The sequence below is a fragment of the Alnus glutinosa genome, chromosome 11 (assembly GCF_958979055.1).
Source record: "Alnus glutinosa chromosome 11, dhAlnGlut1.1, whole genome shotgun sequence".
Lineage (NCBI taxonomy): Eukaryota > Viridiplantae > Streptophyta > Magnoliopsida > Fagales > Betulaceae > Alnus > Alnus glutinosa.
The window spans coordinates 10,606,410-10,624,336 of record NC_084896.1 but is presented as its reverse complement, the minus strand read 5'-3'; the positions used below and the strand labels follow the sequence as shown (position 1 = coordinate 10,624,336).

The window sequence follows — 17,927 nt, the reverse complement described above, 5'->3', positions numbered from 1 at the left end:
ATTCCAACTATAGGGCATATGAAAAGAAAAATCCACAAAGAGATGTTTGCAGCATCTGCAATGGATAATCAATGGTCAAACACTTCTGGAATCTGAACTGGATACAAATGGATTCTGTCCGACCATGAATTTCTGGGTGTAGGATCAAGATCCGAAATGCATTTCCAAACTGCACTGTTGCACTTGAAGCCGCTTCCGAATGCGATTTGCCAAACCCGATCTCCCTTCTTCACCCTTCCTTTCGCCTCCAGATAGCCGAGCTCATACCAAAGTGAAGAAGATGAAGTATTCCCAAACCTATACAATGTCATTCTTGATGCTTCTCCATCTTCCTTTCCCAACCTCAGATTATCCTCTATGCCATCAATTACTGCCTTCCCACCAGCATGTATACAAAAATGCTCAAAAGCACTTTTGAAATTCGGCACGTAAATTTCCTTCTGCCCCCATATTTTCTGTCTAATCATCGACCAGCCATACCGGAGCTGCTCCGAGTATGGCAATACACGAGGCCCTAGCTCCGATATATTTGTCCTTAAAGCGTTGGCTGCCACGTGTAGAAGTGCCCGTGACAGAGACACCCCAGCATGCCCAGCATCATCAACTTGTTGGAAAACAGAGTGGTATGCTTTGTCATTGGATCCTAGGTGGGTTCGGACAAGGTTCTGGAGTTCGTACTTGGCCTTCTTCTTGTCTTGCTTCCTGTTAGACAGCAAAACAGCCGCTCCTCCCATTCGAAATAAAACGTTGGCAATAAGCATGGACTTCACCTTACCTCGATAACCATTGGGAGTTACAGCTTCCATGCTGAGAACTAAAGCTACTGAATTTTTGTGAACTTTCAGAAGATCTTTAACCAGACTTACTGATAACATCCCAGCACTGCAACCCATTCCGCCCAGGCTGACAGTCTTGATGTTGCTCCTGAATCCGAACTTGTTTACAATCATCGACGTGATAGACGGGGTAGGGCAGAAGAGGCTGCAGTTGGATACGAGGATGTCGATGCTTTTAGGATTTATGTTGTGCTTGGAAAGGAGGTCTTCGACGACAGTGAACAGAACCGTTGTAGTTTCCTCTTGAGTACCGATGATGGAAGAATCAGCCGGGATCTGATGCAGCGAAAGAGGTTCGCCAGCCTCAACTCCAATGCCTGATCTCTCCATTACTTTCATCTGAAAGTCCAGACTATCTGTGTCAAAGGCACCAGATGCGTCAAAGTGTTCATGGAAATGGGAATGTGGAGCTCGCAGGTAATCAGGAGGCAGATAACATGAGAAGTCAACAAGGTAAACAGAATTGGATCTCAAAGTGAAACAGATAACTAGAATGGTTAGAGCAGTTGCAGCTAAGAAATGGGTGAGGGAGATGGGAGATTCTTCTCTTATAATGTCATATAGGTTTGTAAGAGAAGAATATCTCAATAGTACGGCCGCCATTCTCACCTCTCTCGATAAGAGCTTAATTCTTTTGGTGCTTTTGGTTATATATACAAACAAGCAAGCAAGAAAGAAAGAAAGAAGTTTCGAAATGCAACGCTCTCTCATTTTTGCATGTTTTTCGTCTCTCTTGACTCTTCTTGATGATTGCAATATTCCACGGGAAAAGGCAACCTAATTTGTTTGATCACACAGTTTGCATGAATAAACCATATTGTTATGCCCCAAATTAAGCTTAGCACTTGGCAATTTGGTATTTGGTGTCACAAAAATAAGCACCTCTCTGAAATTGGCAGCCAAAAAGAAGGAGAAGAAGAAGAAGGGGTGTGTGTGTGTGTGTGTGTTGGCTACATTACGTACTTCATTGGCCATTCATTTTTAATCAATGAGTAAGCTTTTTTAATTTTGTTAGAAATAAAATATGTGGGAATTCAGAATTACAAGAAAGCAGAATATGAAACGACTTCATCTCTTAAACAAATATTACTTCTCACTTATACGATAAGGTTTGCAATCATCAATTTTAATGTAGTATGCAAATCGCAAATTCTAAACACTACTGTAAATAAGGAAATTCAAAATGTGTAGTAGCAAAGAAGAAGAGAGGAAAGAGTGTGTAAAATGAATTTCTAAAATGAGCCTTTTATAGAGGTATGAGAGCAGTTTATGACTATTAAAATTTGACTGTTGAAACAATTGTTTATTACTGTAAAAACAAAATTTTATTATTGTTAAAATATGACTTTTGAAAAACGGTTATTTTGTAAAAATCAAACAAAAAATTTGTCTGTTAGAATAGTAGTTGTACACGTCTACACGTCATAAAATGCACATGAAAAGTAATAAGCTTGTGGCTCATGCAAGTGTGTGTCAATGCGACGCCGCGTGCTAGGCATTGGGTGATACCACTAGCATGTGTCTACCCAAAAGTCATTCTAGAATAAGAGAAATACAATCCCCTATAAAACACACACACACACACACACACACAAAAAAAAAAAAAAGTGTAGGACACGAATGGAAAGAAAGAAATGAAAAGAAAAGAACAGAAAAGTTAGGGGTGATCAGTTGATTCATCTTTGCTTAATTAGCAGTGCCTCCAATAAAAAGAAATAGCCATAAGCACTGAACATGGTTGAATTCCATGATCACAAGTCCACTGCCACAGACTATAATATTTCTACCAAGTTGATGAAAGGAGTTAAAAGCAAGCCATCTTTAATTACTTAAAATTGAATTTACAACAATTCACTTTAGAATTACATGTCCACAGACTGTGTTCCAAAAATTCCGTACTTGGAAATGGCAAGCTCATCACCACGAACCACAGCTAGGACCTGCAAAAGTTATCATTATATATTAATAAGCATTACACTACAAAGCCAAAACTCACAGAAAGCCAAGCTATGAGGGAGGAGAAAGCCAACTCCTCAATGTGAAATCAAATTAATCCCCACCAGACTCATGGATGATCAATAAAATTTTAGGGAAACTTCATTTACCCCCCTTCCGAAGTGTCACGAGTTTTGTAATGTTAATCTCGAATGAACAAAATTTGCCATGTTTTAGCCCCTTTTAATTTCACCCCTACCGTTAGGGTTTAGGGTTGAATCAAACGGTAAATAAGTGAAATGTCCCTTATACCCTTGTAAAATTTATAAAATAATAGCTTGGGCGTGAGCACCAGGGAATGCTTAGTATTTAACAGAAAATCCTAACGGAGGGGTGCAAATTTCGATCATTCAAAGTTAACATTGCAAATACCATGACACTTCGGGGGTAAGTGAAGTTTCATAAGGAAATTGGAGCACATGCATGCCCAACTTATACTATGGTTTCTGGAAGGATCAAGGAGTCAAATGAGTTTTAGGTGGTGTAGACAGGATTTTGGGTCGACCTGAGCAAACAATAGCATTAATTGAACAAGTATTAAGTTATTTTTCTTTCTTCTTTCTTTCTTGCAATCTGTCAAAAAAACTTCTTCTAATTTCTTTTAGAAATAAGCTGTTCAATATAAAAGGTCATTCTAAACCATAGCTGACCATGGGAAATGGGTATTAATTTCGTTCACACCAACTGTTGATCAACCATATACAATCTTACCTCACTCATAGAAAGTCTGTGACCCTTATTTTTTTTCAGGCAGCAGAATGCAGCATTGGCCATGTGATGAACCACCTTTGTATCACTTGTATCTGTTATTCTTGGATCCATAAGTTGGGTAAATGAACCATTGTCTAAAAGTGGAATTGCCTGTTTTTCAAGAGAAAAAAAATAAACCCCCAACTCAATGGTGTAAGTCCATAATATGCATGAATTCAGACAAATTAACAATTTCTAAAGAAGTTTAAATACTTCTTTAGAAAACTCCAAAGTGATTTAACTCCCTTATTCATGCTTTCTATAAAATGTAAATATCCTATAAGGAATGTAAACCTAATATGTTATCCTTATCATATATTCTAACACGTACCCAATCGACCAACGACTGACCGTTGCCATGGGCTTGGAAACAAGGGGCACTCTTTCCAGTTATGAGCTCCAGGAGGAAACTCCCATAATCATATACATCTACAGAAGGCCCTTCATCTTTCTCTAGAGCTTTGCATCTTCAAATGATAAATATTAGTATTATTATTATTATTATTGTTACTATATTGCTCATGAAGATTGGAGACAAAACTATGAAGGGTTTCTTACTGATCAGCTGGTGAATCTTCTTTCCAGGAGACAGCATCTGTAAGCCACTTAGCAGTTGCTAAGTTGCCAAGCTTATGAAAGCCAAAGCCAAAGCCAAAGCCAAATTGTTCAGTTTTTATGCAAGAAACTGTCAGTACCAAATATAAGGGAAACCAGGAAATTCTGCTACTTGGAACAAGTTTTGAAAACCATATTTGGGATTAGGTTCGTCTATAATTATTTGTCCGAATTTGAGTGAACTTGGGTATATAATTGTGAAAGACCACTTATGAGACTTACCTAACCTAATAAAAATTGGGCTGCCCAATTACTTATCCGGCCAGGTGGGTCCCATAAGTGGTCTCTCACAATCACCTGTCCGAATTCTCTCAAATTCAAGCTTATAATTTTAGACGATCCTGATCCAAAATTTTGTTAAATGAAGTAGAATGGTGGTAGCAAAAATAATTATGGAACTTCCACTTTAGTAGCTTCTGATAAATGACTGTTATACGACTGTCATAAAACTAGGATGACGTAGCAATTCGTTTTATTTTTAAAAAAAAAAATGCTGATGTAATGACTGATATTCATTGTCGCATCATTAAGTTGTATGACAATTATATATATAATTGTCTACAAAATAACATTAGAACCAGAATTTCAATTTACAAATTGCATTTGAAGAATAAATTTTTTACTTACCATGGTGGAGTAACCATGACTGAAGTAGACATGGGCAGAGGAGACCGAGAGGTGAACAATGGGTCCATCAGCACACTCCTCATGAAGGTACCGCAGGCTTCCACCTATCTATAGAGCAACACACCACCTTGCCTTCCACCCAAAATCCATAGCCAAATCATCACCTACATACTTCTAGAGCTTAGATTATTTATTTTATTTTTTTAAAACTTTTTTTCCAAGAGTAAATTCCAGGAAGTGCATGTAGTCCAGAAAGAAAAATTAAAGGAATGAGCGTTGGGGTTACTTGGAAGAGTGCATAGTAGTGTGATGCTGTGGGGAAGAATATTAAGTAAATGATTAAATTTATTATTTCTTATCAGTTTAAACTTTTAGAATACATGAAGATTTAACATGGTATCAGAGTCAAAAATCATGAATTTGAACCCCTGATTCCACAATTCACCCATTTCAGTTAAATGTTCAACGTGTTGGGCCTCACTAATTAAGGGGAGTTTAAGCCCACGCGAATAATGATAAAAAATAAATTAAATAATTAGATTCATCTCTTCCTATAAGATTATTATTTTAGGAATAAATGGTGATTAACACCTGGCAATATCTAACCAGCATGCAGTTAGTGTCATACAACATGCAGAATGTTATGGATTCATCAATAGTATAACTACGTACTAAGGGTCCGTTTAGGTTTACGATTTTAATGATTTGTTTTATAATCGCCCTTGTTACTATAAAATCGCAATGCCAACGGCACCTTAAGATTGTTATAGACATAATTTGTGGAGCAATGTATATTCTTCTTGGGGTAGTTAATTATATATCAGAATTAGGATAAGAGAAGTTATTCTTACATTGCAAATTCAATTCGACAGTACCCATGGTTTGATAATCACAGAGCAAGTACTTAGAAGCGCCAGTGCAGCAGTAGCCAACAATATATGTTCATGATATTTCGGTGGCGTACGCTTGAAAGGATCTTGAGCAGCGACCAGAATCGGTCATGATCACTTTCTGAGAAACACTTGACTAAAACAAACAGATCTTGCAATATCCCTTGATAGATTTTCATGCCATCAGCCTCCATCACAATGTTCTCATCAGCAAAGCCATTTGTTATTGTTTCAAGCTCACTCTGATCAAAGGCTCGAGGAAAACCACTTCTCCAAGACAGTGGATACCAACAAGGACTTTCAGGAGGTGGCAGGGGTGCAGAAGATGATCCCTCTTCCGGAAGAACGTTCCCATCACCATTAATGGTGGATGAAGCTCCATCAGAATTTTCAAACTGTGGAGCTTTTGATGTCAATACGGCTGCAGCATCTTTTCCTTTCACTACTACAAGATTGCACCATATTTTTCCCTTTATATGATCCTTGTATTTCTTGAGGTGACTGAAAAAACCCACATAAATAAGTAAATAAATGAAACAAATAGTTGTAATTTCCTTTTGGTGGTTGAACACCTCCTTGGCTTCTGTAAATTAAATGTTATTGAGTTGCTCTCTTTAATAATAAGTTATTTGTTCCCGCCAATTCTGATGAATTTGTATGCACTGGATTACAACATAGAATACAATAGAGCCCAGAAAAACTTTTATAGTTTTGTGGCGTTTTCCCAAAACGAAATCAAAACCAGGAGGTTTTGTGCTCCATTAAGGCGTCATTAACGCCTTACAGTGCATATACCCTAAATATTGCTCGCTAGCTTGTTGTAAGTTGCCTTATAAATGCATATTTTAATTTCTCTTTTTCATATGTGAGACTCTATTCTTTTAAATTAAAAACCTTTCATTTCAAAATACTTCCAAACCATTAATATATATATATATATATACTAATTTTGAAAAACTCTCTTAACAAGATAATGAGCATGATCATCACCTGTCTAAAACGACCCAGCGGGTATTAGAGTTTTTTGCTTCCTCAATAGTTAGTTTAGTGAGACAAATTCCTGCAGCAAGTTTGACTTCCAAGTTCACCAGCACGCTAGAAAGTGTTACACATATTCTCCTATATTATTTGTATGAGAAATGCTACTTAGTAGATTGTTATATGACTGTCATATAACTGGATGACGTGACAGTAAAAATCAGCCTTTGATTTTTCTTTTTCTTTTTTTATTGTCACGTCATCTCACTTGTATAATAGTCGTATAACAATCTATTCCTGTAATTGACACAGGAAAGAGCCAACCTCATTCTTTATGCGCCGTTGGCAGAATGGTTGGAGGTTACTTTGGTATTGTTCCCTTTTTTTCTCTATTTCTAACTCATCAAGCTCTTCAGGGTTCACTTCACCTTGTCCTGGAAACTCTAATCTTTCCCCTTCAAAAAGATTATATATATATAAATTTTCATTTACTCTTCTTACCATTCTAACCATCAATCGAAAATCATGATTGCTTTTTGTTATATATATATTTATGTGTGTGTGTTTGTGTGAGAGAGAGATACCATAAATATTAATGGCTGTTCAAATTTAAGCTTCCGCTTGTGAAATTTTTAAAAACAATCTTGGCTAACGATTCTATGATATATATATACTACTTGTAACAAATTTAGCCACCCTAAAATCATTTTATACATTAAATTTTGGTCTTTTTTCAACCTACTTTTTATTAACCATGGTTAGTAAAACTTTTGTATAGCTATTGAATGTATATGAAACTTGGAAAGTTTTGACCTATTTAACAATTTTAACCGATCTAAAACCATTCAAAATGTTACATTTTGTTTATTTGAAAGGTAATATTATTATTTTAATGCATTATTTAATTTTTTTTTTTTTTTGTCTCTAGTGCTGATGTTTGTATTTTTATTGAAATATTTGGGCTTAAGAAAGTTCTTTTAGCTTCTAGCTTAACTATTCATTTTTTAATTTTCACACTTCTTTTCAATGACTACATTATAATTTAATTTCAAATTTCTATTGTGAAAACATCTTAGAAAAGAACAGCAAAAAAAAATATAAATAATAATAGTAATAAAGAAAAAGCAAAGAAAGGTTATAAAAAATTCTTTAAATTCAAACAACTATTGATTTATACTTTAGAGCATTCCTAGTAACCTCACCAAAATAGCTTTTTACCTATTTTGGTGAGCTAATTTGATGAAAACACTAACAAATACTCATAGCAGCCTCACCACTTTAACCAAAAAGTTTTGGTGAGTGAAAATACTCACCAATTTTGATGAGTAATATTCACTCACCAACTCTCTCACCAATTTTATTTCTCACTTCTCTCTCACATGATCACAGCACACTTTTTCCATTCTTCTCCCATTTTCTTCTCTCATTTCACATCTCTCTCACACGATAATGTCTTTATTTCATGGACATGAAGGTTTTTTTGTCTCTGATATAAACTTTGTGGTTCTTTCATTTATCTTTTCTTTCTTTCTTTCTTTCTTGAATTTGGTTGAAAAGCAAATGAAAACTTCTGTGAATTTCTTAGCAATGATCTAATCTCAAGATGAAGATGTTTGGTAGCTTATTGTATAAAAAGATTAAATAGAGGAAGAATAAATAAATCTAAAAAAATATTATTAAAATGGAATAGTGATAGTGAACAGTTAAAATAGTGAGGCTGCTGGGAGAATTTTGAAAAAGTGGCTCACCATAATAGAGAAAAGTGGTTTTTAACTACTTTGGTGAGTAAAATTTGATGAGGCTATTAAGAATGCTCTTATAATGACGGTGGGGTAAATCGAACCAAATCTATGATAATGGGCAAGTAGCCATCGTACAAAGTGTCGATCATCTAGAAGCCTAACCAAATCTATTCCAGTCCCTCGTGTATGCACAAAGATGAAGATACTTATTATTATTATTATTAATCATTCAATATGAAGGTACTTGTTTGTAACTAGAGTGTATAAGCGGTTGTGGTTAACAATTATTGACTCTAACCGCCAACTGCAACCGCCTTAGGTGATTATCAAATTTTCATAACCGCAATCGCTCCGCCTTATGCAATTAGTGGTAATTGAAACTCATTACAATGCCGCATAACCGCTTTTTAGAAATGGGCCTTTTGGACATATTTTAGTATTTTGGATCTTTCTTGAGCCTCTTTTTAAAGCTTATTTTAGATGTTTTTAGTTATTTTTTAAAGAATTAGAAGGCTTCAAAATGTAAGAAAGCTCAATATTATTATTATTATTATTTTTAAATTTTTTTTTTTTTTTTTACAAATAAAGATCAATTTCATTAAACTCAAAATGAAAACCCTATATCAAACGCACCAAAACGATGTCATTTTGTATGGAATTATTATTATTATTATATATGTTAAAGATTTACTAAATATTTGATCCACCGTGATTATTGCTTATTTATGTTTATTTGATTACGTTGTAATACTTTCTATATTATGTTCTAGGTTTCTCTATTAAACCAATGTGTAACCGTATGAAACAAGTGAGCAATAAGAATTATTCTAGTCTTTTCTCAAATCCTTTTTTCTACTTGGTATCACAGCCGGATTTGGTTCCTGGTATGTTTTCTTCTTTGGTTCGTGTTCTTTGCTCCTCCGTCGTGTTCATGCATTCCCAAGAATTGTTGGTTGTGTGACTAGATGTTATCCTCCATCATCTAGATCGTACCACCCACAGAAGGCACTACCGGCGTCCTCTAGGTCATCCCTCTAATGCATGGTGGTGAATAGGTGATAACCCAATCCATCACAAACACGGGACAATCTGTTATCGATGCTTTGATCATGATCACAACCTGTTTCTTCTGATTTCTCTACAGTTTTTGACTGGTGATAATAGCTTAAAAGTGCATATTTTCTCTATTAAAATAAGCATTATCATACTACGTTTTATCATAATTCTTGCAATTTATATTTAATTGGGGAATATTGTTTAATTATTAAAGTTGAGCTTAAATTGGTATTAATGCAATGAATTGTTATTTTGTAGAAGACTAAAAGGAGAAAGACGCATGGAGGACCAAGGAAATAAAGAATAAATTCGTGGGGTCCACGTAGAAGAAAACAAAACATGGAAAATAAGAAAAACATCTATTTCCATAACAAGACAATTGATTTTCTTTCCTTACCTAGCAGATTTATGGGGACCTAACTCACACATATTTCCTACCATGAAAGGATCAGCACCTAATCAGCTCTTTCCATGCATAACTCACCAACACATGTATGGAGACATGGAAAAGTCATGCGCTGCATTAATTGTTGAGATACGTGATTTGTTTTCCATGAAGAGCCAAACTTGCAATAATTCTTAAACAATGAAAGAATCAAGAAAGCATGTGTGTGGCATCGAAAGACCTAGCAAATTAGTTTATATATATAATGCTTTGCTTGTGCTAAAAAGGAGAGAGCGAGAGGAGAAGCCAGAGGAGAGGAGAAGAGGAGAAACAGAGAAGGGGGCAGTTATGGAGGCTTTTAACCGGTTTTATTGTTTGTTATTTTTTATTTTCATAAACATAAGTGGTTAAATCTCTAGCTAAGGCTAGGGGTGAAGCCTAATATTTTTATTATGTATTCTTGAGACTATGTTGTTCGTTCTTCATAGATTAATGATTAAATTTGGGGATGATTTTTATTTGAGAGTAATTTAATGAAACAACTTTATTTTGATTCATTATGATTTTTGTTTATATCAAATGCTTACTTTGTTTGATTTGATATGATTCGAAAATATATTGAATGTTTAATTTATTGTGTCATGTTTATAAAATCAAATTCTCAATCAACCTATGTTTAATATATTTTATATTTACTTTGCGCTTAATTGTTTTATTTTTCGATTAGGAGAGTTGATTCTCTACCTAGTTGAGTTAAAAATATATGTCTCAAGAATATGTAATAAAGTACTAGGTGGATCCTTGAAGCCTTAGTGTTTTCTTTTAATTTTTCTTTTTATTAATTTAGTTTAGTTAATTTTATTTTAGTTTATCATCTATCAATTGCTCTACTTTTTAGTGGAAAAATCCATTCAATTTACTTTTTTGCACAATAATAGAAATTTTACTTAGTATCTACCATTTCCTCTGGATCGACCTCGTACTTACCGAGAATTTATTACTTACGAAAACCTACACTTGGGTTTGCACCCTTTGTGGTCTAACAACTGGGTTTGGAGTTTTTGGTGGCCTACATGAGCACTTGGACGGCGGCGCGTGGACCTTCGGTGACGGCAAGATGACTTTCTTCTTTGAACGCAAAATGACATGTCATTTTGTATTTGTTGAAGAACGACATGTCATTCTATAGCATCGTGTCATTCAGCCCTAGGCAAAACGATATGTCGTTTAGCACTCTACCAAACGATAGGTAAGCCTTAAACGACCTGCAGTTTAGCCAAAAAAAAAAAAACTGCTTCCAGATTAATCATGTTGATGAGTTGCTATTATGGTTGATTTGTAGGTTTTTTTTTTTTTTTTTTTTAGAGGTATTTGAACTTCAAAACGTCTCAATTTAGAGTATTCATTTTTCAAAAAGTCTAAATAACAGGTCATCCGTTATGATTTTCTGTTAAATCCTGCCAAAATTCCCAAAATACCCCTCATTTTTTTTAGGAAAAAAAGAAAAAAAAATTGCTAGGACTTTGGTGTTGATCAGAATTTAACGGAATTTGCAAAAATATCCATACCTGAATCTTTAAAATATTTTATAAAAAAATTTAAAAAAATAAACACAGGGTATTTTAAAAAATTTGGCAGGATTTAACGGAAAATTCTAACGGATGACCTGTTATTAAGACTTTTCGAAAAATGGATACCATAAATTAAGACGTTTTGAAGTTCAGGTAACTTCTCTAAAAAAATGTGAAAGTTCGGTACCCTTAAGGCTAGCCACTGGTTTGTTTGGAGCAATTTATTTGGTTGGATGTCTAATTTAAAAATGTCAGAGATAAATCAGAAGAAATGGGTAGAGAGTCAGGTGACCTCCCATGGTGAAAATCCAACTCTCCAAATCACAACTATAAAATTGGATGGGCTTAATTATCTTTCTTGGTCACAATATGCTCTCTCTTTTTTGTGTATTAAAAGCCGAGGGAAGATGGGATACTTAAATGGCAAAATTCAAGAGCCAAAGCCCAATGATCCTACTTATGATAAATGGGAAGCAGAAAATTCTACCGTCATGTCATGGTTGTTGCATTCATTGCAATTGGAAATCAATCAAAGGGTACTTGTTTCTTTGTACGACAAAAGTAATTTGGGATGCAGCTATTCAGACATATTCCAAAGTGGAGAATGGTGCACTGAAATATGACTTCAAGCAACTGATCCATAGACTAACCGAAGGTGATTGGTTAGTAGCCACTTATTTTCATAAGCTCTGTAATTTGTGGCAGGAGTTAGATCATTATCAGAAGTTGCAGCCTGAGTGTGCAGCTGATGCGATTAAAATTAAGAAGATGATTGAAGATGAATGCATTTATGAGTTCTTGGGTGGATTGAATTCAAAGTATGATCCTGTGCGGGTTTAGAATTTTGGGAAGGAACCTCTTCCATCCCTATAAGAGGTCTTTTCATACATCCAAAAATATGAGAGTCGTCGTAGCATCATTCTTCATCCCAGTTCACAGACCCAATCTGCTTTAGTGGGTGCATCTCAATGCCCTTCGGAGTTCAAGATGATGGCAAAGTTGCAGATATGACCTCAGATGACAAAGATAAATTATTCTGTGACCATTGTAATAGGTCACGTCATACTCGGGAGACTTGCTGGAGACTTAAGAGCAATCCTACTTGAGGTGGTAGGGGTCGCACAAGTAAAGGAACCATGCCTCGAGCCAATCGTACTTCCACAGTCGAGTGGTCTTTTTATCTAGTTATCGGTGGTTTTTCTCTTTTATTGATAATTTTTCTCATACCACATGGGTCTACTTGTTAAAGGAAAAAAGTGATGTGCTTTTTGTGTTTCATATGTTTCATAAGATGGTTCAGACTCAGTTTAATACCAAGATCAAAGTTGTTCGTTCTGACAATGGAGGTGAATATATGTCTAGTGATCTTGAGATGTTTTTTCGAGAGCAAGGCGTTCTGCACCAAACCACTTGTGTCGATACTCCCCAGCAGAATGGTATTGCTGAATAGAAAAATCGGCATCTTCTAGAGGTAACTCGTTCCCTAATGCTTGACACGCATGTTCCCAAATCTTACTGGGAGGACACCTTACTCACTACTATCTATCTCATTAGTAGGATGCCTTTTCTCAAGTATTAGATTTCAAAATACATTTTGAGGTGTTGTCTCCACCTCTTTCTACTTCAAAATGTGTCTCTTCAAAAGTTTTTTTGTTGTATTTGCTTTGTCCATATTCATGGTCCTGCTCGGGGTAAGTTAGACCCTCGAGCCGTCAAATGTGTCTTTGTGGGCTATTCTCCTACTCATAAGGGGTACAAATGTTATTACCCACAATCGAGAAAATACTTTGTCTCCATGGATGTCACTTTATTTGAAATACATTCATACTTTTCTTCATCCCAAACTCCTTTTCAAGGGAAGAGTAAGATTGAAGATGATTTTTTTGACTCCGTTACATGTCCCTATTCCTATGCCAGGGCAAGTGCAACAACAACTTACTAATGAGCCTCCTATTGAACCTATTGATAAGCCATTTGCACTGCCCGTGAAAGAGTTGAGAGTTTACTCTGCACGCTAGAAAAATAAGACCATTTATGATGTTACATGCCAAACATCTGATCCTGATTTAGGTAATACTACTTCTACTTCTAATACTGGGTCTTCCTCCCTGTTAAACCGTGGAAATTTTAGCTTCACATGCCTTATCGTGATTGTTGGTGGACGCCCCCATGGATGGAATTTTCCCCTTCGGTCTCATGATATTTTCCACTTAAATTCTCGCCTTTCTCTTGTTGTGAATTTTCCCTTTTTTATTGTTTGGACAGAAGATCATAGATCTCTGTCATGCGCTCACGCATCTCCCGTTGATTATCACGAATTTCCTGTTGCCCATCAGTTAAAGGCTTCACTAGCTGCTCCACATGTCCCATTCGTTGGTCCATTGCTCCTTGTTGTCTTTCTTGTGTCACCGAGTGTGTTGTTGGTCGGGTTTGTAGTGGAAAATCTCGATTCACCCAACTCTTGCTCTTAGATTTTCCTATGTTCTAGATTTTCTAGTTTCTTTTGAGGGAAATCGGGCCTCTTGGGTTAACAATTTACTTGCTAATCAAGAGAAAAGCTTGGCTCTGATACCAATTGATGCGAACCAACTGACACAAAACACAGGAAAAGATAAATTGATTGTTTCAAGTGAGCCAAAAAACTCTCATAAACGCAGAAGACTGTATTTTACTTAATAATATTCAACCTGGTTTTATTTATGTGCTTGCTTCCTTAAATAAACAATTAAGCTTAGAAAAAACTAACGTAGAAGTGTAATTCTATCTAGATAGAATTCTCTACTTCTACACATGAGTATAGGACTTCTACTCCTCTCGAAAGAGAGTTTTATTTAATGTAACTATTACTTGTCTTCTCCCTAATAGAAGACTCTAATTCTCTTACTACCCATATTTAGATGGAATCCTTATAGATTAGGATTACATCATACAGACACATTAAAGGAAATTTAATGCCTAATTTTTTTATTTTTTGGTTTTTTATTTTTTCCCCTTATCCCATAGAGTGATTAATTACTTTTTAAAACTCAATGAGTTATTTGTCAAAACTCCAAACTACATGAACCAAAAATGCTTTTTTTTTTTTATTATTATTTTTTTTTATTTTAAATGTAGCGTCAACTCTTCTTTTAGTATTAGTATTATTATTATTATTAGATTTTTTTTAAAAAAAAAAAGAAAAAAAGAAAAAAAAGTGACGTTGCCATAGGCGCCACAGGGGCCCGATATAAGCCATGATTTTCAGCCTCTCAGAGACTCAGTTGATGCAGTCGCTTGAATTATTGTTATTATGAGTTGTATAAATAGATGTGTGTGAGCATAATGAATTTATATACATAGTTATATACTATAAAACATATGTACAAACTCAAGATTAGATTATTTAAGATTCATGTTAATTTGTTTAATTAACTCAAATGATAAAATATTAACAATAACTAATTAACTATTAATTAGTATGAATTTACGAAAAAAATAATAATAATCATGATATATACTAATTTATATAATTAATGAATGAATAACTTAACTTAACAGCTCGTGATTAAGTTTAAATTCGCTCGAAAAATAAATGAGTCAAGTTTAAACAAATTATCTAGTTAGCGTAGTGATCGATAAGCTTGAGTACGTACCTCACGTATTCGAAATAAAATAAAATTAAATAAACGAAGAAACGGAAAGCTTACAGAGTCCGGAGATGCCGAGGCCCATGAGAAACGGAAAGCAAGAAGCCTTCCTGAAACAATCAAGAACTCCTAAAGCAATGACGGTATCTTTTGAGCGGACGACGGTTTTGAGAGCCCAGTTGAGTGCCTCCAGCTGGCTTCCTTTAATCCTGTTGGCGTCTATCACTACCAACACAGCCTCTCTCGTGGACTCTCCATTTCTGAGTCTCGATCACTGGAGTTTAATTTGTGAGGGATCGGATCGACAGCCACTATAATATTATTACGCCGGAATTAGCTCCATCCATCTCACATATATATATTAATGCTCTCCGACCACATGTCTATAATTATAGCAGAGTCCGCCATTTTCGTGTTTAACAATGTTCGTCTTTTTTTTTTAGAAAGGAACTTGTAATTTCATTAGATATTAGACAAATGAAGTTCATGACAAATAGATCCTGAGATACACGATGGAAAAGAATCCACCCAGACTTGGTTAATTAAGTTCCTGGTTAGTGGCAAACCTAGCAAGAAGGTGGGTTGCATTGTTCCCCTCTCTCCTAACAATGTTCGTCTTTTAGTTTTTACCGTTGAGCGCTAAATCAATTAATCCCCGTCAATGTTTTTTTTTTTCCTTATTGGTTAGATGACGTAGTCCCATCAAGCAAGAGTATTGATTAATAGATCAAAGGAAGTACAAAGAAAAATAAAAATAAAAATGCTGCATATATATACTACACTATGGCATTATGCTAACATGGCATTACCAATATTTCACTATTTTTTTTTTTTTTTTTTTTTTTTTAGCAATAGCCGATCTAAGGGTGAACTGACAATGTTATATCAGCATAGTAAAATAGTGGTGTAGTATATAGAATTACTCAAAGAAAAAAGAAGGCAAGAGAATGTAATTCTATGTACCACAAAAATATTCTACTATGCTGACGTGATCGGTTCAGTAGACTGTAAAAATTGATTTTTTTTTTTTTTAAAAAAAAAAACAAGGGCAGATTCAAATACTACTCTATCCTGCCACATCATCATAATGGAATATTAGTATGATATATAACATTTCTCTTAATAGTTATTAAGTAATGTTATATAGTATACATTTATCTCACTTTTATCTCACTTATAGTTATTTTGTTTAATTATTTTTCATATGCACAACCTTAAATGAGTAATAATAGAAGTTACACTTTTATCTTACCATCGTCGTCTTACCTTGCTAATATAGCAATGCTAATGAACCCTTAAATCAACTCATGTTACACAAAGAAAAACAAAAATAGATTAGCTAGCACGAACGCATCAACAAAGTGAAATAATAGTGAGATAAATGTCATTATTCTCTAGGTTAAATTACTTTTTAAGAGCTTTAGAGTCTACTTAAAAAAATAAAAAATAAAAAATAAAAATAAAAGTGGCCTGTATATATGGTATAAGAAGAGTCTCTTTTACTTGCTATAGAGGGAGAGGGCCACAATCCATAAGCAGGTTCATCCACCAGCAACATGGGAACCCCTCATCCAAGCCCCATCGCTCCCTCCCAAACCCGTATTGGATGGATAGGCATAGGCGTAATGGGGGCCGCCATGGCCTCTCGCCTCCTCTCCGCCGGCTACTCCCTCACCATCTACGCCCGCACACCTTCCAAATCACTCTCTCTACAATCCCAAGGCGCCCGCCTCGCCTCTTCGCCACGTGATCTCGCTCAACGAACAGACGTCGTCTTCACCATGCTGGGACACCCATCAGATGTTCGAGAAATTGTCCTTGGTTCAGACGGTCTTCTCTCTGGCCTAAACCCCAGCTCCGTCATGATCGACACCACCAGCAGTCACCCTGCGCTCGCCCGAGAGATTTTCGCGGCTTCGCGCGAGAAAGCTTGCTGGGCTGTCGACGCGCCGGTGTCTGGGGGTGACATTGGCGCTAGAGATGGGAAATTAGCTATATTTGCCGGTGGTGATGGTGGAGTTGTGAAGTGGTTGACACCATTGTTTGAGATTTTGGGGAGGGTTACGTATGTGGGTGAAGCGGGGTGCGGCCATAGTTGCAAGATAGCCAACCAGATAACGGTGGGAGCGAACTTGTTGGGGCTGAGTGAAGGGTTGATGTTTGCAGAGCGAGCGGGTCTGGGTGTTAGGCAGTTTATGGAGGCGGTGAGGGGCGGGGCGGCAGGGTCGATGGTAATGGAGTTGTTTGGGGAGAGGATGATCGGGAGGGATTTTAGGCCGGGTGGGTTTGCGGAGTATTTGGTGAAGGACTTGGGGATGGGTGTGGACGTTGTGGAGGAAGGCGAGGATGAGAAGGTGGTGGCGTTGCCCGGGGCTGCATTGTGTAAGCAGTTGTTTTCTGGGATGGTGGCTAATGGGGATGGGAAGCTTGGCACTCAGGGTTTAATCACTGTTATCGAGAGGATCAATGGCAAGTGAGATCACAAGCACAACCCAATCACACAACCTAACCTTTGGAGCAGTGTTTTGGGCTCTGGTCTTTTTCGGAGTTAAGGGTCTGTCAGAGAGATTGGCAATTTAGCATGTACAAGTGCTTGAAACATGTTTTGATCGTTTTGATTGGGTGGTTTTGTAATGGGTCTAAGACTCCAAGGTGTTTGATGAAAATAATGGATGTGTTTTGGTGTGTATTTTGTCCTGCTGGACAACGGGTTTCTTAAACTTTGTTTAGCCAAGATTTGAGAATCTACAAGTAAATGGAAAGAGAGAGGCATTGTGAAATTGTTAGAACCCCGTTTTGTATTAAGATTGTTCAAAAATTTCAATGTGGACATGGTAGTGGATGTCTGTTTGTTTT

At 36.0% G+C, this 17,927-nt stretch overlaps 3 protein-coding genes across 3 annotated transcripts; 1 reads left to right on the top strand and 2 right to left on the bottom strand.

The window, feature by feature from the left end:
- Positions 1-68: 68 nt before the first annotated feature.
- LOC133881101 (3-ketoacyl-CoA synthase 7) lies at positions 69-1,439 on the bottom strand. The gene has a single exon (XM_062320063.1). It carries the CDS (start codon positions 1,437-1,439, stop codon positions 69-71), a length of 1,371 nt encoding a protein of 456 aa, XP_062176047.1.
- Positions 1,440-2,698: 1,259 nt separating this feature from the next.
- LOC133881100 (protein kinase STUNTED-like) lies at positions 2,699-7,020 on the bottom strand. Its single transcript, XM_062320062.1, has 7 exons — positions 7,016-7,020; positions 5,788-6,214; positions 4,824-4,931; positions 4,140-4,210; positions 3,913-4,048; positions 3,543-3,692; positions 2,699-2,776 (listed from the first exon to the last, which is right to left on the bottom strand). Exons 1-7 carry the CDS (start codon positions 7,018-7,020, stop codon positions 2,699-2,701), a joined length of 975 nt encoding a protein of 324 aa, XP_062176046.1.
- A 9,547-nt stretch (positions 7,021-16,567) lies between these two features.
- Positions 16,568-17,927, top strand: LOC133881858 (probable 3-hydroxyisobutyrate dehydrogenase-like 3, mitochondrial). Its single transcript, XM_062320903.1, has one exon. It carries the CDS (start codon positions 16,628-16,630, stop codon positions 17,546-17,548), a length of 921 nt encoding a protein of 306 aa, XP_062176887.1. The 5' UTR covers positions 16,568-16,627; the 3' UTR covers positions 17,549-17,927.